This window comes from Sminthopsis crassicaudata, chromosome 1 (genome assembly GCF_048593235.1).
Source record: "Sminthopsis crassicaudata isolate SCR6 chromosome 1, ASM4859323v1, whole genome shotgun sequence".
Classification (NCBI taxonomy): Eukaryota; Metazoa; Chordata; class Mammalia; order Dasyuromorphia; family Dasyuridae; genus Sminthopsis; species Sminthopsis crassicaudata.
Window position 1 is genome coordinate 18714653 of NC_133617.1, and position 24466 is coordinate 18739118.

The window sequence follows — 24466 nt, forward strand, 5'->3', positions numbered from 1 at the left end:
TTTTTTTTTTTTTTTTTTTTTTTTTAAGCAAGGCAATTAGGGTTAAGTGACTTGCCCAGGGTCACACAGCTGGGAAGTGTTAAGCATCTGAGGCCGGATTTGATGTTCTAGGCACTATTTAGCTGCTCTCAGAAGCCTTCTTTTTGAAAAAAAAAATCAGATGTCTTGATGATTTTCTGCTTTTTTTTGAGTTCGTTTCCCCACTCACCGTTATAGGCCTTTTCCTGTTTTCTAATTCTTCTATATGAAAACACTCTTTAATAATGCCGTTTTTAGACCCACAGAGCACCTAATAGAAAATTAAAAGTAAAAACAAGTCTGAGACAGCCATCTCTTCATTCTGGCAAAGTCTTGGCAGATCAAAAATGGCAACAGCAGCAACAATAACAATAATAACAAGCATTTATCTAACACATTGAAGTTTATAAAGTAATTTACATTGATTATCTCAATTGATCCTAGCAATAATCCTATAATTCTGGGGCTGCTAATACCTCCACTTCACAGATGAGAAAACTGAAGCTAAGAAAGACTAAGACTTGCCTGGACATAGCTACTAAGGTTCTGAGGCAGGATCTGAACTCAGGACTTCCTGACTCCAGTACCCAACCCATTTTGGTGCCTGTCTCAAGTTTACGAGTTATCACTCACCCACTCTGACTGGTTTTCTTTATGTTAAACAGAAATCCTGGCTGACTTTTCATGACCCTAATTGGGGTTTTCTTGTCAGAGATACCGGAGCAGTTTCCCATTTCCTTCTCCAGATCATTTTACAGTTAAGGAAATTGAGACAAACAGGGTGAAGTGTCTTGCCCAGAGTCACACAGCTAAGAAGCTGGATTTGAACTCAGGAACATGAGTCTTCCTGACTCGAGACTCAGCACTCTATCCATTATGGCCCCACCTGCCACCCAGTTTTCTTTAAAAGATGAAGAAAATACTGACTGAGCAAAGACACTTTTTCAGCTCAAAAGAATGAATAAGTTCCTGGATTTGTTATTTTTAAATGTTTTTAAAACTTCCAAGGCTCTGTTCCAGGTTCTCTTCTCCATCTATGCTATTTTGAGTAGTGATCTCTCCAATTCCCATAAATTCAATGATCATATCTATGCTGATGATTCTAAGATCGACTTTTCCAGCCCTAACCTCTCCTGATCTCTGGCCACATGTTGGACATCTCAAACTGAATGTCCATTGAAACTTCGAGTCAACACATTCAGAACCTAGCTCATCATCTTTTCCCCCAACCCCCCCCAATATTCCTATTACTTCCTAGTTCCCCAGGTGTTTTTTGTGGCCTTGCCCCCAATCGACAAAACAATATCAAGATCATCTTCCTTACCTTTTTGAGATGTCTGTACAGGAGATCGTTGTTTTTTTCTAAGAATCCTAGGAGTTAAAATAGTTTAAAAGAAATACAGTGATTAGAACCTTTTTTTCCAAGATAGGGCTAAGTATTTTGTCCAAGGTCACACAAGCTAGTAAGTGTCAGGTATCTGAAGTCAAATTTGAACTCAGCGCCTCCTGGATCCAGGGTTGGTGCTCTATCCACTGTGTCACCTTGCTGCCCCAGTGAACAGAATCTTTTTTTTTTTTTTTAACAGAATCTTGATATGTCTTTATATTATCTATATTATATTATATATATATATATATATATAATTGTTATAAAATAAGGGTTCTTAGGGCCCTTCTTAGTTAAAGATCATTGGTTAAAATCATATTTATGCCATTTTTTCTTCTCTCAAGAGCTGAAATGCCAAAGCTATTATTGTGGCAAAACACAGTCTTTACCCTAGCTTAATTCTCCAAAATGTATGTATGGTACATAGTAGGTGCTTAATAAATGCATGATGAATAAGTTGCCAGAGCGGAAAGAGTGGGCCATTAGGACCCAGTTTTCTCCTCTGTCAAATGATTTCTCCCATTTCTAAAAGCTTGTGGCTTTGATGCCAAATTCTGTTTCTGCGTTTATTAAGATTAATGTCTAGACTGTTTTGCTTCAAAATTTGCCAAGAGGAAACTCTCATTCATGGAGAAGTAAATACAATTAAAGAGGAATCTTTCATTTTGAATGCTTGTATGTGGATTGGTAGGGTAAAGATTGCTGGGCCTGGAGTCAAGCAAACTGATTTTCCTGAGTTCAAATGTGATCTCAGACACTTACTAGTTGTATGACCCTGGGCAAGTCACTTAACCCCAACTGGCTCAGTTTCCTCATCTGTAAAATGAACCGGGGAAGGAAATGACAAAGGCTCTAGTACCTTTGCTGAGAAAACCCCAAATGGCATCACAACGAGTCAGCCATGGCTGAAAAATGACTGATCGAAAAAATATGAATTGGTATATGGAAAGTCTGGGGCTTCATGTGGCCCAATGAAATGACAGCTATGTTTTTAAAAGATAGATCGAAAATGGAAAGATAGATAGAGAGCTAGATGGATGGATTGACAGAGACAGATAGGGAGATAGAGAAAGAGGAATAGATAAATGGAGACATTGAAATAAAGGGCTGGATTGAGATAGAGTAATATATAGATAAAGATACAGAGAGGAATGAATAAAGGTAGATAAATGGATAGATGAGAGAGAAATAGAGGAATATATAAATAAAGATAGGATAGATGAATGATAGATGATATATAAAGATGTAGAGGGATAGATTAAAAATGATGGATAAATGGATAGTGACAGGGAAATGTCTGATTAAAACAGAGAATTAAATAGACAGACTAAGATGGATGGATGGTTGTATGAATGGACGGATAGATCTAGATAGATGGATGGATAGATAGGCAGACAGGATAAGCAGTTAGATAATGGAGGATAGATAGATAAATGAACAGAGACAGGGGGATAGAAGAGGAATAGATAAATGGATAGAAACATTGAAATGCATTAAAATAGAAAGCAGAAAGAATAATATATAGATAAAGATATTTTTATCGATACAGAGAAGAATGAATAAAAGTAGATAGATGATAGAAAAATAGAAGAATGGATGGATAAAGATAGAAGGATAGATGAATGATATATGATAAAGATAAAGATAAAGGGATAGATAAAGATGGTAGATAAATGGATAGAGAGAGATAGGGAGATGTCTGATAAAAACAGAAAGCTAGATAGACAGACATAGATAGGTGGATGGATGGGTAAATGGATAGATAGACAGGATAGGTAGATAGATAGATGATGGAGGATAGATAGACATATAAGGAGATGGATAGAGATAGAGAAATATAGAAATAGAAAGATGGATTGAGATGGATAGATGGATGAATGGATGGATGGACAGACAAGTTAGGTAAACAGATGATTGATAGATTGATAGATCAATTGATTGATAGATAGATAGACAAAGACAGATTATACACATGCACTTAGTACGCTCTTGAGGTTTCTGATTATGCAGAAGGAAATGTTTACAGGTGTTCACTTACCCCGAGCACAGTAGGTGACCTCTCCTGCGTAATGGAGAAGCCGGAATTCCATCCAACTGATCCTTTTTTTAGCCTTTGGACCTGCAAGCTTGCGGCTACAAGAAACCAGTGATGAATAAGAATTGAAATTTGCTGCTTTTCTGTGTGTGAGAAGCACAGGACTGGGCAGAAAGCCTCCGAGACTTAAATTCGAGGTCTTGGGTTCACAATCTGACTGACCAGACATGGCTAATACACCTTTCCACGTCCCTGAACCTCAAATGGAGGTTCATACTTTCCATCTCTCAGTCTCACTTAATGGAAAGTGCCTCCTAAATGATCAAGTCCTGTGTTGATTTAGAGATAAAAGGGAGCTCCAGCACTGATCCAATCCCACTCCCATTTTGTAGATGGGGAGAGGGGTAGTGATTTCCCCACAGTTTCATATTTTGATCGTTGAAATGCTGAGTTTAAAACTCAGGACCCTTAACGACAAATACACTGCATGGTCTTGCCTCAAAGGGGAGTATTATCAGAACAAATAAAGAAATAGTGAAAAACAATTCAGAAAGTCGCTCACTTGGGAGATAGATTCCCAACTAAAATGTTTTCAAAGACAGAGACGAGGCTATCGGTGCCTTCCATTATGAACCAACTATGTACTGAGGATTTAGGGAAGTGACGGCTTTGGACAGGGAATTTATACAAAGGTCTATGACTCAAGTGAATACCTGGAGACTTACTAGGAAATAGATACTAATTTAAAAGGATTAAAAGAAGTTCTTTGCTTATAAATAAGTATATAAATATATATATGCCTGTGGGCATATGAATATATTCACCATAGATGTGTACATATATGTACATATATGCATAATATGTATGTGTATATATGTATGTCTGTGTATATTCTATCAGTCTATAAAGAGAAAGAGCTAGCTTTTGAAACAGTGATCTATCTAATTAACAACAAAGTATTGGCCATTGGGTTGTCATTTGACTTATACTAGCAATGATTTCTAAAATGGGCTCCATTTGAAAGATTGTGCTGATTAAGGCCATTAGGAATCAAGAAGAGCTGAATTCCAGCCTCAGAAATTTCCTAACTATATGATCTTGGGCAAGTTACTGAATCACTATCTGCCTCAGTTTCCCCAACTGTAAATAAGGATAAATAAGTAAATAAAATAGTGCTGACCTTGTAGGGTTGTAGTGAAGTTTAAATAAGATAATATTTGTTTTTTTAAAAAGCACTTAATCCAAGTGAAGCAAATAAAACCAGGTGAACATTGTACAAGGCAACAAGTTTATGTGATGATCACCGTAATGAATGTGGCTCTTTCCAATAATGAGGTGATTCAGGGCAATTCCAATAGACTTGTGATGGAGAGAGCCCTCTGCACTCAGAGAGGGGACCATAGGGACTGGATGTGGATCACAACATAATGTTTTCACCTTTTTTGTTATGGTTTGCTTGCTCTTTTTTCTTTCTAATTTTTTCCCCTTCTTGATCTGATTTTTCTTGTGCAGCATGATAAATGTGGAAATATGTATGGAAAAATTGCACTTGTTTAACATTTGTTGGATTACTTGCTGGAAGGGAAGGGAGGGAGAGAAAATTTGGAACACAAGGTTTTTCAAGGGAAAATGTGAAAACTATCTTTGTATGTATTTTGAAAATAAAAAGCTATTATTAAAAAAAACCTACTTAACTCAATATCTGTCATGAAATGGGGGCTTTATAATGCTTATTACCTTTCTTTTCTGTCCAAAAATCAGCCTTTATATAGATTAATTTTTTTGGGGGGAGGGCTGAGGCAGTTGGGTTAAGTGACTTGCCCAGGGTCACACATCTAGGAAGTGTTTAGTGTCTGAGATCAGATTTGAACTCAGGTCCTCCCGACTTCAGGGCTGGGGGCTCGATCCACTGCACCAACTAGCCACCCCTATATAGATTAACTCTTATCCAAGATGAGAAAAACATGGCAAAATAAGTAATGAAAGAGCATCATTTAAAAAATCTTGCATATAAACTGCCTTGAGGGTGCCTCAGAAAATCTCCAAGGGGACTGTGTGAAAAAGAAGAATCTAAGTATGGTTCATAAAGTACCAAGTACATACGTTTGAAAGTGAGCGTGCTTCCCTACTTTCTCTTCCAATTTTTCTAAGAAACTCAGATCTGTAGGAGATCCAGGCCGCAAGCATTCTTCATCCTTCAAAGAAAAGAAAAAGGTAAGTTTTCTGTTTCGATACTTGGAATCTAGATGTTTTTATCCTTCAGATAACAATAATACAAATGCAAGGATTTTGTGGGGTACATGAAAATCGGGCAAGTTAGAAGAAACGTTTCTGGTGAAATGTCAAAATTGATGGCACAGAATATCATCTGTTGGGCTTCTTTGCTGTTCATCTTATTTACTTTATTCTTCCCCCCTTTTTATCTCTCCCAGTACTACCAAGCAAACTACATTTTAAAAAAGATATATTTATGTAAACATATATAAATATAGATACATATACACACTCACTCCCATCATACACACACACACACACACACATACACACACACACACACTTCTTTCTTATCTCTGCTGCCTCTTTAATTAAATTCTGCTCCATGATTTGCTTAATCTTCACCCACTCAAAGATCCCTCCTTAACTTCTTCCTTCCTCCTTTGCTTCCCCATTCACCCATCCTCTCTCCCCTTATTATTTTATAGATTTTGGAGGGTGCTACACCTTTCATGATATATATGTAATGTTACCTATGGAACCCATTTGTGATGTAAGTAGCTTTTCAGAATTACGAGCTCTCCTCTCCCTCTAATGCTTCTGAGTCTATTCTTCCTCTGTGCCTCATTTGCATAACATGATTGCTATTTTTACCTTAACTCTACCAATCTTTCTTTTGGGCTACCCTATTGTTGATGTGAATCTTATATACATTATATATATATATTAAACATACATATATACATGTGTATATATATATATAAAACATAAATATAACATACATATATAAATATAATTTTTAAAATGTTTAAACAGTTTGTCCATGTTAAGTTTTTAAAATTAATCTTTCATATTGGCTCTTCTATGTTAAACTTTCTGTTAAATTCGGGTTTGGTTGATAGAAAGTCCTGAAAATCTGCAACTTTATGGAATGCCCATTTTTTCTCATTCAGGATTATAGATAATTTTGCTGGATATGATATTTTTGCTTGCAGGCCTAGTTCTTTTGATTGTGAGTAGATATGTTTCCAGGACCTGTGGTCTTTTATTGTAGCTGCTGATAAGTCTTATACAATTCAAATTGCAGCTCCAGCATATTTGAATTTTTTTTCTTGTTTCTGCTAGAATTTTCTCTTTGATCTGGGGGTTTCAAAATTTAGCAATAATATTACTGAGTGTTTTCCACACAGGATTTCTTTGAAGTGGTGATTGGTGGATTTTTTCTATTTCTACTTTCTCCTCATGTTCTATCACTGCAGGACAATTTTCTTGGATTATTTCCTACATTTTATGGAAACTGTTCTCTCCAAACTTACTAATAATTTCTGAAGTCAGACAGAGGTTCAAAGCAGGATTTGCTATTGCTCAGCTCAGCATGAATCTGGAGAGTTTAGGTTAAATTGAAGTTGGCACATGGCTTCCTTCAAAGCCATTAAAATCCCACTTTTTTGTAGGGAACTTTTCTGGATTACTCTCAATACTACGGCCTTCCCTGGGCTGATGAGCTCCAATTTCTCCTGTCTATACCTGACTACATGTTGTCTCTCTCACTAGAGTGGGGGCTTCTTGAGGACAGACTGTATTTTGCCTTTCTTTATATCCCTAATGCTCAGCATAGAGCCTGGCATGTAGTAGGTGCTTAATAAATGCTTAGCTGAAGTAAACAGAACAGAGAGAATACTGTACATGGCAATAACAAGATTATGTGATGATCAGTTATGATGGACATGGCTCTTTTCAGCAATGAGGTGATTCAAGGCAATTCCAATAGACTTGTGAAGGAGAGTGCCATCTGTATCTGGAGAGAGAACTATGGGGATTGAATTTGGATCAATGTATAATTTTTTTTTTTACTTTTGCTATTTTTCTCATTTGCTTGCTTTTTTTCTGTTCTCATCTTCTTTCCTTTTTGATCTGATTTTTCTTGTGCTGCATGATAAATGTGGAAATATGTATAGAAGAATTGCACGTGTTTAGCCTGTGTTGGATTGAGAGGTGATGGTCGGGAGGAAAGGAGGAAAATATAAAACACAAGGTTTTGCAAGGGTGAATGTTGAAAACTATCTTTGTATGTATTTTGAAAAGTAAAAAGCTATTATAAAATAAATAAGTGCTTAGCTTATTGACTGAATGATACAGAATATTAACTATATGTCAAACACTATGCTAGCTAGTGGGATAGGACAGTGGAAAGAGCACCAGGTCTAGAGTCAGGAAGGCCTGAATTCAAATCCGGTTTCAGATATGTTCTAGCTGGGTGACCCTGGGCAAATCACTTAACCCTGTTTGCCTCAGTTTCTTCATCTGTAAATGAGCTGGAGAAGGAAATGGCCAACCATGCATGTATCTTTGCCAAAAAAAAAAAAAAAAACTCTATTGAGGTCACATTTTGGACATGACTAAAATGACTGAAATAAAAATACAGAACAAAAAGCAAGGCTCTTTGTCTCAAGGAGCTGAGGATATAGGAGCAAACATTTATAAAAAACTTGGAGTTTACTTTGATTATGTATTCTCAACTGATCCTTATCATAACCTTATGAAGTAAATGTGATTATAATCCCTATTTTACATATGAATATACTGAAGCATAATCATGGTAACACAGCTAGCTAAGTTAGGATTCGAACTCAGGACTTTCCAACTCCTTCCCCTTCCCCCCAAAATATACTAAATCATACTATATTTCATTTTAAAAAAAAAGGAAGCCAAAGTCATGAGAGTTCAGAAGAGAAACAGACTGGATTTTCCATGTCAAATCACATTTCTTATATACAAGGAAAACAACACACTCCTTACTTAAGCCACAGTCAACACTCATTTTCTCACCAGAATAGAAATAATTCCTTTGTGTTTCTCTTCCACTAAGTCACATATAATCTTGTTATTGAAATATTGGATCGGCTCCCACTGGAATGACAAGGCAGAGAGAGTCTCATTTCCAAGAGCTGTGCTTTCCATGAACCAAAGATGCATCCCAAACATCATTGCTTTGAACAACTCAGTTCAGAGGCCAATGAGATCTGTGGCAATGAGAGCCAAATATTCAAAATGGGGCTAATTTCCATCTTGGGGATATCTTGTGTGTTAAATCAAAGACTCGTATGGGTTTCAGACTTTTCCCAAGTCTTGTATGTTAACTCAAAGACTCGTATGGCTTTCAGACTTTTCCCAAGTCTTGTATGATAAATCAAAGACTTGTATGGGTTTTAGATTTTTCCCAAGAAGCCCAGAAGAAAACAGGTGCAGAAAAAACCTTGGGCTCTCAATAGAAAATCATCCTGAAGAGGATGTTCTCAGAGAGCCTTTTTAACCATCCCGTGGAAAAGGGAAAAAGGGAAAAAGAATCGATGTACCTCAATGCCTTCCAGCTCATATTCTATTTGCTCTGCTTTCAGGGTCATTTCTATTAGCAGCTGCTGAAGTTTCTCATTGCAGTAATTTATACAGAACTGCTCAAAACTTAAAACAAAAAGGATTTAAATAAACCGCAAGGAAGACCACATTTTTCATGCATTGTCATCTCTGCTGTCATGGGCCTTCTGTTGTGATAAAGCATCAACATCATCATGCTTATAACTAGCAATTTTATATCATGTTTAAGGTTTGCAAAGCACTTCACACCTATTATCTCAGTTTATCCTCACAACAACTCTGTAAGATAGATGCTATTATAATCCCCATTTTGCATTTGAGGAAACTGAGGTAGACTGAAGTGAAGGGACTTGCTCAGATCCCATAGCTAGTAAATATCTGAGGAAGGATCTGACTTCAGGTGCTATACTCCATTCACTATGATCTCAAGCTCTTCTTTTGATAAAGAACAAATATCCCTGTTCTAGTTTATTTTTTTTAATACAAAGGAGGAGATATATTTTGTTCCTATTTGCTCATATTCTTACATTGAACCTCTATAAACTAAATTAAAAATAAGGGGTTGTTGAGTTAAGCTAATTAAAAATAAGGTTGTTAGTTGGGATGTTAGGAAGAATAAGAAAAACCATTCTGATGGGGGAGGGCTTGACTTTGATCTTACACTTGAAGAACTTGAACCCATTTAGAACCCATTTTCTTAGAAGATAATGTCCCATACCCATTCTTATCAAAGACTTCAAATCCATAGATATCAAGCAATCCAATCACAGTTTTTCGGGTGAAGTCCTATTCAAAAAGAACAAACACAGTGTTTACTAATGAAGACATCTGATATATATATATATATATATATATATATATATATATATATTAACATTGGTGTTTTTTTTTTTTTTTAGATATGGGGTTAGGTGACTTGCCTAAGGTCCCATGGCTAGTGTCTGAAGCCAGATCTGAATTTAGGTCTTCCTAACTTCAGTCAGTGCTCTATCTAATATACCACCTAACTGCCACCTTATTTATTCTTAAGAGAAAGATTCTTTATCTGGGGTCTTCAGAATCCCATGGATGAATTTGAGGATTTGAGGATTTGGATGGGAAAATTTTTCCAGTTTCCTTTGTTATCTTATATATTTTTAAATGAGAAAGGATTTATAGATTTCACCAGAAAACCAAAGGACTTCATGATACCAAAAAAAACCCTATTATATTTTCAATTATTAAAAGAATTATAATGCCCTCCCTGTATGTTGTTCTCCATTGGAATAAGTCGTCCAACTCACCTTGTTGGCTAGGGACCCATTGATCTTGTTGACAAGCCAAGTGAAGGTCCGCCCATAAATAGCTTTAGCCATTGCATCTCTGGAATAGACCGACAGATCTATATTCAATGGGCATAACACCTGAAAAACAATTAGAGGGTGCCCAATATATGGAAGAAAGAAAAGACTCCAGTGAATCAAAATTCCTAAACACGTCTCCATTAATGTGTGCATGTGTGAGGGCAGAAGGATGGTGTTACCCAAATCTTCCCCTCCAATGTTGAAGCAAGGGAAAGGGATGGACAAACTCGGAATGGTTCCCTTTTGGAGTTGAGTTTATACACAGACCTTCCCCTCCAATATTGAAGCAAGAGAAAGAGATGGAGAAACTCGGAATGGTTCCCTTTTGGAGTTGAGTTTATACCTCTTCTGATTTGGCTTCAATTTTTCTATATGTCAGAGCTTCCTGAAGAGCTGACAATTGAATACCTAATAGCTGGAAAGAAGAAAAATTAAAATGAGAATTACTACCTCCATCATATTCTAGGGCTAGCTCTTTGACCATCAGCTTCACCGAATGACTAACAATCCAAAGGACTGATAGTGTTTTCTATGCTAAGAATTCTTCGGTTGCAGATGCCATCCCTCAACTAGAGAGCATCGGGCATTGTTGGTGTTTCATATTTGTTTGTTAAAGGAAAAATACTTTAAAAATGCAGATCAAACTCTATTAAAAACCCAAACAAACTATTACATCCAAAGTGATGATGTAATCAAAGTTGTAAAATATTATAAAAAAGAATTTCTAAGCTGTCGGCAATGGCAGCCACCTTTTTGTATATGAAAAGGGGGTAGGAAAAATGTTAATGAAAAAAGAAGGTAAGGTGGTGACCGAGATTAAAAGAGACAGGGAAAGGGCTACATTGGAACCCCCAGCATCATTTTCATCAGTTAGCATTTACAGAACATTTTAGGGTTTGCAGAGATGTTCACAAATATTCTCTCACTTACATGAACTGATGCTAAGTGAAGTGAGTAGAACCAAGAGAACATTGTACATAGCAACAAGGTTATATGATGACCAACTCTGATGGATGTGACTCTTTTCAACAATGGGGTGATTCAGGCCAGTTCTAATGATCTTGTGATAGAAAAAGCCATCTGCACTCAGAGAGGATTATGGGAACTGAATGTGGATCACAACATAGTATTTTCATCTTTGTTGTTTGCCTGATTTTTTGTTCCCTTTTAAATTTTTTCCCTTTTTTAATATGATTCTTCTTGTGCAGCATAATTGTGGAAATGAGTATAGAAGAACTGCACACATTTATCACATATTGAATTACTTGCTGTTTTGTGGAGGGGACATGGGGAAAGGAAGGAGAAAAATTTGGAACACCAAAAACAAAGGTTTTACAAAGGTGAATGTTGAAAACTATCTTTGCATATATTTTGAAAATTAAAATTTATTATTTAAAAAAAGAAAAAAATGTTATCTCATTTGATCCTCATGACAACCCTGCGAGGGAGGTGCTGTTATTATCAACCCCATTTTACAGATAGGGAAACTGAGGCAGATAGTGGTGAAGTGATTTGATCAAGTTCACCTAGCTAACGTGTCTGAGGTTGGATTTTAACTCTTATCTTTCAGACTCTATCCACCGTACCTCCTGTCTATTTAGAAGAAAGAAGAAACTTAGAAGAAAGCCCCTAGAATGTTGGACAGAACTTCATAGTAAACTAATGGGGAGTCATGGACATTAGTAACAAAGAATGAGAACTATAGATGGATTGAGATCTGTACCTTTGGAAAAAGGACCTATATTGATAAGACTACAATGGATGGCATACAATAGGTACTATATTAATGCTTATTCCCTTCCCTTCTTCTACCCTACTATTAAAGTAAGCCAAGGCCCCAAGTAATGGTGCTTTGCTGATTTTTCTATATAAATGTAATATGACAATTTTAATAAAGAAATTTTTTTCTAGTTCATATTTGGATAACAATCATTTGTCATGACAAAGAGTTATATAACTTTGTGTTATATAGTCTTTATATATAACATATATATGTATATATATATACAACATGACTTTGTATTATATAGACATTCTTTATACTTAGCGATAAAATCAAATTAACTTTAAGCATTTCTTTTGAATTATTAGATCTTTTGATTAGGATTTGAACTCGGGTGTAAGGGCCCTTTAAATGGGTGCCACAGTGCATCGGGAGATTGAGGCCCAGAAGTAATTTCTGTGGATATTAGGACTGCCCTTGGGCGGGATCCTGGCCATATTGAGATATTTTCGTAATGGGTGACTCTCTCGCTGATTGGCTGTGTGTGTGACCTCACAGGCCCTATGTAAGCCCACTGCAGGCAGCAACCGCCCTCTTTAACCTCGTGCTGTTCACCCTGGCTCCCTAGCCTGGGTGGCCAAGCCAAGATGGGTAGCCAAAAGAGGTAAGGGTTTTGGTAGTGAACACATGGGTCTTCTGACCAGGTGTTCACCAGGGAACCAACAAGTCAGGGCATCAGTTAGGGCATTATGTGAGTAGGTATAATAAAGGCTTTTAAGATTACATGTGGTTGTTCTTGAGTGCGCTACCGGTTACTAAGCTATAGATTCAAGAGATTGTGGCCAGAGACCTTAGAAGGCCTCAGAGGAGGCGAGCCGGGTAGAGCTCACACTGCAAAGGACAGTGGTCAAAGGTACTCTGGTGGGTCTAGGACAGACTAGTAATTGTAACTGCCAGGAGAGCACGTTAAAAATGGCGCCCAACGTGGGGCATCAGGAATTATCAGGTTTTGAAAATATTTAATATTCAGAATTAAGATTCTGAAAGATCCGGTAGAAACGCCACTTAAGAGGGAAGACAGAGAAGCAATATGGACCCAGGTAACTCTGGGATCAGGCTCAAGAACACAGCTGAACATAATGCTTATATCAAGAGGTTAAAGAGCCAGATGGAAGATCTTTTAACAAAGATCACCACTGAAGAACAGCAGGAAGCTTGTAATCAAGCTCCACAAAGGCTATCCCCACACCCAGTAAATAGAGCTAGGAGAGGGAGCAACCTAGAGCTAATGCGATTGTATGACAGTAGAGAGTATAAAATGCCACAGCAAGAGTTGCTGGAATTGCAGGTTAAACTACAGATGGAGATAGAGAAAGAAGAAAAAGCTAGGTTACTACAGATAGAACAGGAAGAGTTCAAACCAGTGGCTGAAACTAAGGAAGGAAATAAACGAACCACATGGACTAAAGTTGTAGAAATTCTTCTTAGCGTTTTGTTGGTTTACCTTGTGCATTGTTGTTTTAAGGAATTTATTGATTACTATTCCATTGAGAAGTTTAGTTCTTTTTATGTGCAAAGCTCAGGTTTGATTTTAAATCAGCCTTTGGGGAATTTTCCAATTCTTCTTCCCTCTGCCTCACCTTCTTGGGCCAAGGGAGAAGGGGGAGGAGGAAAAGGAAGGGTGATAATACTATCAGCACTGCCCATTAATCCATTCAAAACTCCTGTGTCTTCATTTCAAAGGACAGGAGTAGGCTTTATGCCCCAAGGCAAAAAGGAATTGTGGGGTATTGAGTATAATCAGAAAAGTTTTAAAAATACAGTTCAGTTAATTTCTAAGAAACCTTACTGGGACAAGATCTTGCAGTTAGAGAGAGTGGAGTTTTATACTTGTAAAACTGCTAGGATCGTCTTTGGAGAGTTGAAACTCCTCTTTTCTTACCTCGTGGATTTTCCACTTCCACAGGTGAGCTTGATTTCCCAACCCCCTACGGGTACTTATAAAACAGGGTTTATGTTTAGAATGGGTTGGAAAATTGCTGTTTTAATCACTAGAATAAATAGACAGTGTGTGATCTTTGACCCAGGAGGAAAAGTAATATCAGATTTATTGATTCACACTCCTGGAGTACAATTCGGTATCAGAAACTCAAACTTTGATTTTTAGGCAAAAGAATTCAAGGATATAGCCGAGTGTTCTAGTAAAGTCATTACTGCACAGACTATCCCCAAGATCTTCTCTTCTAAACAAGAGAAGGGAATTTTGGGATATGTGATTGCTTACAATTTTTAAATTTTGATTTTACATTTTTAAACATTTTTGATTTTACATCTTCAAAGTATTTTGATTTTACATTTTAAAGTTATTTTGGTTTTATATTTTTAATCTATTTCGGTTTTACACTTTTAAATTATTTTGGTTTTACATTTTTAAATTCTTTGCATTTTACCTTAGCAATGCACTTCAGGCATACACAGAAAGTGCAGCTAAGTGACAGACTGACTTTTGTCTGACTTGTTAATCTTTTTGACAACAACTTTGTTTCCACTGTGATGTGGAAAGGCCTGGATGGCATTTGGAAAGGCCCAAGTTGGGCCCCGGGGACATTCCTTCCTAGGTGCAGATCCAGCAGCAGAGTTCATCCCCACCAGAGACATTTGTAACCTGGGGATCCAAGAGAAGGACCAGACAACAGCCCAGAGGGACCAGCCAGATGTCCGCAGCCCTTCAGACGCTGATGGCAGCGATGCCCCTCCTGACGGTGACCAGAGACACCAGACACAGTTCCAGTGTTGCAGCTGAAATGGACTGTTTTGGGTGATATGCGATATAAAGACTGTAAATAGACAATGGGCCTGCTTGCTTCTCCCGTGGCCACTTGCCATATGGTGGCCTGGGGAGAGGCTTTGCCCTATGCTTTCTATTGAAGAACTATGCTTTTAAATTAGTGGGTGAAAAACCAACACACCCACCTGCCATTGTTATTGAGACAATGTTACTGGACATGACTTTGCTTATGTGCACCTGTGAAACTAGAATTGTTCTAGAATTGTGAAAAGTGCAATAGAGAATTGTGATAAGCTAGAATTGCTCTAGAATTGTGAAAAGTGTAATAGAGAATTGTGAGAAACTAGAATTGTTCTAGGATTGTGACAAGTGCAATTGAGAATTGTGATAAGCTAGAATTGTTCTAGGAGTGTGAAAAGTGCAACAGAAAATTGTAAGAAACTAGAATTGGTCTAGAACTGTGATAAATGTAACTAGAATTGTGACAACCTACCTACTGATATTTGTTAACTAGAATTGTGATGTTTTACCTTGTTGACTTCCCACCTCAGTGTTGACATCCTACCTCATTGGCATCCAACCTCTTTGGCATATTATCTCGAGTATGACTTTGATGAATGGGTTGAACACTTGGGCCACTGTTGAGCCTGGTTCTTATTGTCATACTTCTGTTTACTGATCTGCTGCTTTGTACCTCCTTGGGCATAACACTGTCATCTCATGGATCAAGTGAACTATAGCTGGTGCTAAAAGTTTAGCTTGGTGAGATGTGCGGTTCCCGCAAAACAAGAGAAAGGGAATTGTAAGGGCCCTTTAAATGGGTGCCACAGTGCATCGGGAGATTGAGGCCCAGAAGTAATTTCTGTGGATATTAGGACTGCCCTTGGGCGGGATCCTGGCCATATTGAGATATTTTCGTAATGGGTGACTCTCTCGCTGATTGGCTGTGTGTGTGACCTCACAGGCCCTATGTAAGCCCACTGCAGGCAGCAACCGCCCTCTTTAACCTCGTGCTGTTCACCCTGGCTCCCTAGCCTGGGTGGCCAAGCCAAGATGGGTAGCCAAAAGAGGTAAGGGTTTTGGTAGTGAACACATGGGTCTTCTGACCAGGTGTTCACCAGGGAACCAACAAGTCAGGGCATCAGTTAGGGCATTATGTGAGTAGGTATAATAAAGGCTTTTAAGATTACATGTGGTTGTTCTTGAGTGCGCTACCGGTTACTAAGCTATAGATTCAAGAGATTGTGGCCAGAGACCTTAGAAGGCCTCAGAGGAGGCGAGCCGGGTAGAGCTCACACTGCAAAGGACAGTGGTCAAAGGTACTCTGGTGGGTCTAGGACAGACTAGTAATTGTAACTGCCAGGAGAGCACGTTAAACTCGGGGATTTAAGACTGGCTCAGCTACTTTGTCTAGAATTCATATGAGAAAACCCTTGGAGGTATTAATATCCTCTCAGTATGAATTCCCAACTTTCTACCTTAATGCAGGTATATATAAAAGTGATATACATAGTCTTAGAAAGTTGCTGTCCACATTGAGAGATTAAACAACTAGCTCAGGTTTACACCATCAGACTGTTCCATTGGTTGGACTTAAATACACATTGTACTGATTATTGTTGGGTTTTTTAATGAATATTGAAGCCATTTGAAGACAGCAGTCTCATCTTAGAAATGCTTTTTAAATTATTTATATTAGTTAGCCAAGTATTTTACAAACATTATCTCATCCTCACAAATAGGTCCTGTAAAGTAAGTGCTGTTATTAGTTATTATATCTTTTTTTTTTTTTTTTTTGCAAGGCAATTGGGATTAATTGACTTGCCCAGGATCATTCAGCCAGTTAAGAGTTAAGTGTTTGAGGCCAGATTTATGTCCTTTTAACAAATGAAAAAACAGCAGCTGAGTGAGATTTTCAAGCCCCTCATCACACAGTAGTGGAGAATGGATTTCTGGTCCCAGATACCATGTTCTATCTACCACATCATCCAATGTCCTCGCTGAATGGCTCGGCCATCATTCTGCTCCGGTTTGGGGGCATTTCTCATCTCTAGCCCTGAGAAGAATGAGGTCAGAGAACCCCTTCTGGAGGCCGAGGAGGGTTACCTTTGCTATCCATCTGATCTGACTGTTGTCTGGAATAGTGACGCATCCATCCCCGTCGTCGACAAAATGAACATTTCCCAGGTGTAAGACACTGGCCACAATGCCAAAGAGATTCTGCAACCATAAAGAGGAAGGGGGAACATGTCTCTGACTAAGTGATTGGAGAAGGAACAGAGCCTAGCTGAATAAGTGAGAGACTGATGTAGAATCCAGGTTTGTCTACTCCAATTGTAGCCCTTAAGTTATGATGAAAAATAGCATCTACTTTGAGAGGGAGAACCAGTGAACTCTGGGTATGGACTGAAGCATTCCTTCTTTTCATTTTATTTTTCTTGCTTCCGTCCCCCTCACAAATTCCCTCCTCATGGCTAATATATAATTATGTTTTGCATGACCTCATAAATAATTGATATCTTATTGATTACTTTCTCAATGGGTGAAGGAAGAGCTAAAAGGAGACAATTTGGAACTCAAAAAATGCTTAAAATATACATAATAAATAAACGAGCACATAAACAGATAAATGAATGAACAAATTGATTAACTAAAACATGAAAGTGGGGGAGTGTAGCCTTAACTGCTGAAAAATGCTTCTGTCGTGTTTCTCCAAAATGTTTTGCTATTAATTAATTAATTAATTGCTATTAATTAATTTATGGTAAAGCATAATCCAAAGTAATATCTCTAAAATAAAAAGAAGAGAAACTGATTGGGAAGGTGGAACTTAGTGCAGAATGCCTGACATTCAGAATTCACAAGGAGATGATATACATTCATAAGAGAAATATGAACTTTTTCAATGAAGAAATGATCAAAGAACATAAAGGGGAACACAATTTTTAAGGAGGGAAATACAAATTGTTAATAATCAGATAAATAAATGCAATGGCAGCCCACATGGACATGAAATTGACCAAATAGCTCCTCCCCTTCAACAAAAATGGTGCTAAAACTCAGTCTTGGCAGGAAAATGGACCATTGTTGGTGGGTGACAATGGAGAAAAAAACTGTCCCAAAGATGGATCACACTGGCGTTTCTAGCTCTTATTGCCACAACTACCACCCCATCATTGGGACTACATCCTGCAGATAACGTGGCAGGGAGAAGGGGACCCATCTAGCCAGAACTAGGTACTCTGTCTTTATTTGAAATAACAAAACAGAAACAAATGCATGAACCCAGTGACCAAATCTAGTAATTGGAAAGTGGATGAATAAATGATGGTAGAGTCATGTAATAGAATGTTACAGCCCCATTAAAATGTGAGCAAATAGGAAAATACAGAAGGTCAAATGATCTCAAATGAAGCCAACAGAATCAGAGGAACAATAGACACAAATGTTCTACAAACATACGTGTGTGTGTGCAAATGCTTGTTATTAATATGTGATTTTTGATTCATTCAAATATATTCTCTCTCTACATCTATATACTTATATACATATATACTATATAGATATATCTAATTATAAATTTACATTGATAAATATATAACATAGATATGACATAAGTATACCTATATGGCTACATATATGATGTAGATTAGATAGATGTGGCTATTATACATCTATCTATGTTTATAGAGATACGATATAGGTACATTTATTTATATGGTAAATGTGAAATATATAATAGGTCACACCCACATATATAGACATGATACAGACAAACAAATCGAGATAGATATATGGAAGTGTGTATAGATATAGGTATATATGTGTGTTTATACTGTGTATTGGTGTTATGATTGTTACGGTTGTTGGCTTTTGTTCTCAAAGGGGACCAAAATGACATCACTGGGTTAGATCGAGTTCCCGTGTGTCTAACCGTGGCGGATCAGACCAGTACGAGCTCGGAGCGCTCCGCCACAGTCGGACACGAATGGTCCCTGGGAACAGTTAGGGTAGATTCCCTAACTCTGAGCCTCTCGTGTTTGTCCTGAGCTAAGTGTTCATGGAGAACAGCCCTTCTCTGATGAAGGCCCATTATGCTGGGCGGTCCTAGGCCAGTGTTTCCTGTGTCATATAATCAATTCTAAAGTTCTTCAGAGGCCTTAAGGCTGTCCCTGTATCACTTTTTCTGGCCACCTTGTGAGTGCTTGCCTTGTGTGAGTTCTCCATAAAATAACCTTTTTAGCAAGCGTACGGTTGATATTTGAACAATGTGGCCAGCGCAATGGAGTTGTGCTCTCTGCAGCGAGTTGGTTTAGAGTTGGCAGTTTAGTTTGAGACAGGACCGTACTTGTCCTGCCATGACATCCTGTCTAAGACAATTTAAATGGAGCCATCCATCTCCCCAGCATGGTGCTGATAGACTCTCCAGGTTTCTCACAACAATGAGGTCTGCCTCTGTAAACCTTCACTTTGGGAGTCAGTCTCCTCTCCTCTCCCACACTTCCCTTCAGAGCCTCCCAAACACTGAGCAAGCTCTGGCACTAATCTCACTTTTGATGTGGACATCCCTGGAAAGTAGACTGCCACGTTAAGTGAACTTCTCCATTTGTGGTAACCAATGGCTCCACAGCTGGATGATCGGTGCTGGCTGATGGAGCACCTGGGATTTCTTGGTTGGGTCAAAATGAGCCCAAACAGCCGAGAATCGAGCCATACTTTGGTGCATCTTAGAAACTGCACTGAGCACACGATCATCTGCAGAAAAAAAAAATCAGGCCCCAGCTCTCCTCCACTTTAGTTCTGGTTTGCAGATATCAAGTTTCAGTGGGTAGCAGTTCATCCTCCTTGAAGGCGTTTGACAACATGATTGAAAACATCACACCAAAAAGCACGGGGGCGAATACATCCTTATTCACTCCATTGGTGACTGGGAAAGCTTTTATGACGCTCTGAAGGCTATTTATGGGCCAGAGACTTATGGCCCATCTCAACTACTCAGTACTAATGGAGCCACATTGATTAGTGACAAAGAAATGATCCTAGAAAGATGGGCTGGTCACTTCTATAGTGTTCTCCTTCGGACATCATCAATCGATATTAAAGCCACTGATCATTTACCTCAGGTTGAAATCAGTCCCTCCCTAATGGAACTTCCAACTGAAGAAGAGATTTTGAACGTCATTAGGTGTAAGGGGCCTTTAAATGGGTGCCACAGCGCATCGGGAGATTGAGGCCCGGAAGTAATTTCTGTGGATATTAGGACTGCCCTTGGGCGGGATCCTGGCCATATTGAGATAGCTTCGTAATGGGTGACTCTCTCGCTGATTGGCTGTGTGTGTGACCTCACAGGCCCTATGTAAGCCCACTGCAGGCAGCAAGCGCCCTCTTTAACCTGGCACTCTTCACCCTGGCTTCCCAGCCTGGGTGGCCAAGCCAAGATGGGTAGCCAAAAGAGGTAAGGGTTTTGGTAGTGAACACATGGGTCTTCTGACCAGGTGTTCACTCGGGAACCAACAAGTCAGGGCATCAGTTAGGGCATTATGTGAGTAGGTATAATAAAGGCTTTTAAGATTACACGTGGTTGTTCTTGAGTGCGCTACTGGCTATTAAGCTAGTAATTGTAACTGCCAGGAGAGCATGTTACAATTAGGCTTCTGAGTTTCACGTGGCAAAGCACCCGGTGCTGATTCTGCTCCAGCTGAGATTTACATGTGGGACATTCATGGCTCTGGAGGTTATCCCCCAGTAGTTCAAGGATGCTTCCCTTGTCCATCTCCATAAAAGAAAAGGGAATGGATTGTCCTGCATCGATCATAGAGAGGGGGGGTCTCTCTCTTAGTCATTGCTGGCAAGATTCTTGCGAGAGTCCTTCTTATAGGCTGGTCTTACACCTGGAAGAAGGCCGTCTACCTGAGAGCCAGCATGGCTGCAGAAAGGGCTGAGGAGCAATCGATCACTCAGTGTTTTGTGGTGTTTGCTGCCTTACAACTCTAGGAGAAATGCCGGGAGCAGAACAGAAATCTGTATACAATATTTGTGGCTCTGACTGAGGCCTTCGATACTATCAGTCTCAAGAGCTTATGGAAAGTCATGAAAAAAATCAGTTGCCCAGAGAATTTCACGAGCATCATATGTCAATTTTGCGACTGCATCCTTGTCTGGGTCCCGGGCAATGGACGATGCTCTTCCCCAGTCACCCACGGAGTGGAAGAAAGCTGTGTGTTTGTTCCCATGAGTTTTAGCAGGGAAAGTGTGGGGAAGGAGACTGACCATCAAATCAAATGTCAATAGAGCTATTGGCTGACCTCATGGTTGGATTCCTAGGAAACCTGGGCAGTTGTGCAAGAAAACTGGATCACCTCCATTTGAATTGTCTTAGGAAAATTCTGAAGATCACCCGGCAGGCTAAAATTGCAGATACCGAGGTCCTTTCTCGAACTAAACTACCCAGAATTCCAATTCTACTACAGAGGACAAAACTCCATTGGGCTTGCTCAGATTCTGGACAATGGACAGTGCTCTGGCATAAATGTGTATATGTGTATGTATATATGTACATATATGTGTATATATACATACATATATATATAAATGGAAAGGTAGAAGAAATTTATATGCCTCATTTGAAAGGGGAAATAAAAGAAATGACATTTTGATGGGTGAATAAGAATTAGTTTGACTTTGTTTTGTTAAAATGGAACTTTCCCTCTCTCCCTTCTTTGCAGAAGTGGAAGACTATGAGTGTGGAAACTGTATATACAGCCAGAATTAGTGGATGTAGTATTTTTTTCTTTTTTCTTCCTTTTTTTTTTTGTTATAAGGGTCAGCTCCATTAAAATGAAAGTCTTTTGTAACAAGGGGTGAGTAATTCTTTCTCTGAGGATGTCCGAAATCAAGCCACCTCACTACTTTCTGTTTTTATATCTCTGACTTTTCATCTAGAGATTGGCATTGAAAATGTGCTAAAAATACTTCATTCATTCATATAAATGGTTCAAATTTGGGGAGTTTTAATTGGTGATTCATCCCATTTTAGTTTAAGTGTGATTTATTGTTTGTTGTAAATGATGCCTTTAAAGCAATAACAAAAAATATTCATTTAAGAGAAAGGGAAGAAAACTCCCCATGGTTCAAATTTGGGGAGTGTTAATTGGTGATTCACCCCATTTTAATTTGTGTGATTTATTGTTTGTTGTAAATGATGCCTTTAAAACAATAACAAAAAATATTCATTTAAGAGAAAGGGAAGAAAACCCCCCACAGCAAAAAAGTAGAGACATGAGTGAATTAAGCCAGTTTGTAGTATCTATTCTGGTTTTCAAACAATATTTGTTTGACTAAATCTAGAATAATAAATTGAACCAGGAAAGTAGAAGGGGAAAATATAGAAAACAAATATCCCATTTTAGAATAAATTTCACAAAGCCTGGAGATGTCGTTGAATCCTCATTTGTGTGGGATTTAAATTTTAGTACTAAATTTAGTCATCTGGGTCATCATGAGCAAATTCCTCCCACCCACAATGCACTAGCCCAGTACTTTGGAAGAAACAGGAAGTAACCAAGATACTGTGCTCCTCACTATTACACTCAACATAACAGCAAGTTGGCAGTCAAGTCCTTGCGGTCCATACCTCCACGTCAGTTTCATTAAAATCAATGATGGAGAAAGCTTTGACCACAGTTTCCCAGTCATTCTTGTCATCAATAGAAGTCACTTTGGCACATCGACCCTGTTGAGAAGAGACAGGAGGATTTTCAAATGTCTGTTTTAATGTCTGTTAGTTATTTAAGGACATTAATTATGAACAAATGCTTCAGGGCAGGAGTTCTGAATTTTTCCCTGTGTTCCGGTCTTCTTTGGTGGGCCTCTGCTCAGAATCATGCTTTTAAATGCCTAATATAAACTATATATGGTTATAAAATTAATTATATTAAAATGCTATAATCAAAATTTTTTTTTTAAAAAATCTAAGGATACTGAGTTAAAAACTCCCACTTTAGGTTTTATATTACATTATTTTGCCTATATCCAATTTATACTTATCTGTGAATATGTTGTATTTTGTCCCACCTCACATAAGTTTGAGGAGGGCAGACTGCCTCACTTTTGTATCTATATTTCCAGTATGCAGTACAGAATCTGGCACATAGTAGGTATTGATTGGGTGATTGCCACTATCATTCTCTTTGTACTAGAATACAAAAGTTAGGGTATTACTTTCCTGAACAGACGAAATAGATTTCCTTGATAAAAAGTCAACTGATATTTAAGAACTAATAATAATAGTTATAATAATAACCATTCTCAATCTTCTTCCAAGTATTTACAATCCCTGGAAATGCCATGAGGAAATATCTATTCTGAGTAAACTTAAAATAGCTAATATTGACATTTTATTGTCTCACAATAAATTGTCATCACATGTTAATCAAATCAATCATTGTATACATGTATCTGTCCCAAATCCTAGAACTTGGGCTCTGAAACCACAATGTTCAAATTTAAGAAAGAATAGTAAAATTATCTCGGGAATAATACAGGATTCTGAGTTCTCTGTTGGCCAAATGGAAGAGGACTTCTAATTAGGAAGTTGGTTTAGCGTTATCCTCTAGATAGATATAAGAAGACTTCTATTGATTTTGTCAGGTTTTAAAATAGGCAAATGCTTACCTAATGTATTTCTTTAAGCATGTCTTACTAGTGAATGTCATAACTTCAAAAAGGAAGACATTCTATAACATTTTTCAAATTTTGTGTCTATATTAAATATGCTCCTTATGTTGTTATCCATAAATGGACATAAAACTTCTGACATTTTCTTTAAATTTGTTGTTTTTAATCATATCCAACTCTTTGTGATTTCATTTAGGGTTTTCTTGGCAGAGATAGAAGAGTGTTTTGCCATTTCTTACTCCAGTTCATTTGACAGATGAGGAAACTGAGGCAAACAGGATCAAGTCACTTGCCCATGGTCACATAGCCAGTAAGTGTCTGAAACTATATTTGAACACAAGAAGATAAATCTTTCTGACTCTCAGCCAGGTGCTCTATCCACTATGGCGCCACCTAGCTTTCCTTTTTTAAGTTTATATTTGGAATTTTATATCCTGGATAAATATCCATGTCTCAGCGACACATTCTCCATCTTGGATTCTCTTTTTTCTTTATGTTTTCCTTTAGGAGATACACATCTGCTCCCATGGGTTCATTTGTCATCCCATACTGATAATTCCCAGATCTATTTACCCTGTTCTACTAAATTTCTCTCCTGAATGCCAGTCTGGCCTAGATGTTCCATAAATATCTCAACTCAACATGTTCAAGGATCCAAGTTTCTGCCTTCAAAGAGCTTATATACCATTGGGGAGGGGGGAATAGCATGTATACAGATAAATAGGTAAAAATATAAACAGAAAAAATACAAAGTGATTTGATCAGGGGGAAATTGCTGGTAGCCAGGGAAATTGGGAAAGATCTTTTTTAGGAAAGGGCTCTCGAGATGTACTTTGAAGGAAACTAGAAAGAGGTGAGACTATTCCAAGAATGGTGAATAGCCTGAGTAAAGTTTTGGAGGTGAGAG

At 38.1% G+C, this 24466-nt stretch overlaps 1 protein-coding gene across 1 annotated transcript in view; it reads right to left on the bottom strand.

The window, feature by feature from the left end:
• MYO1H (myosin IH) overlaps nt 1-24466 on the bottom strand; it is a 69791-nt gene that overhangs the window by 29247 nt on the left and 16078 nt on the right. Inside the window, exons 7-17 of the mRNA XM_074295464.1 lie at nt 22517-22615; nt 16990-17103; nt 10716-10787; nt 10313-10432; nt 9748-9815; nt 9011-9116; nt 8484-8564; nt 5544-5635; nt 3444-3538; nt 1343-1389; nt 209-289 (exon numbers count right to left, since the gene is read on the bottom strand). Of these exons, the coding sequence (XP_074151565.1) occupies nt 209-289; nt 1343-1389; nt 3444-3538; nt 5544-5635; nt 8484-8564; nt 9011-9116; nt 9748-9815; nt 10313-10432; nt 10716-10787; nt 16990-17103; nt 22517-22615 (975 nt within the window). The remainder of the gene's footprint in view (nt 1-208; nt 290-1342; nt 1390-3443; nt 3539-5543; nt 5636-8483; nt 8565-9010; nt 9117-9747; nt 9816-10312; nt 10433-10715; nt 10788-16989; nt 17104-22516; nt 22616-24466) is intronic.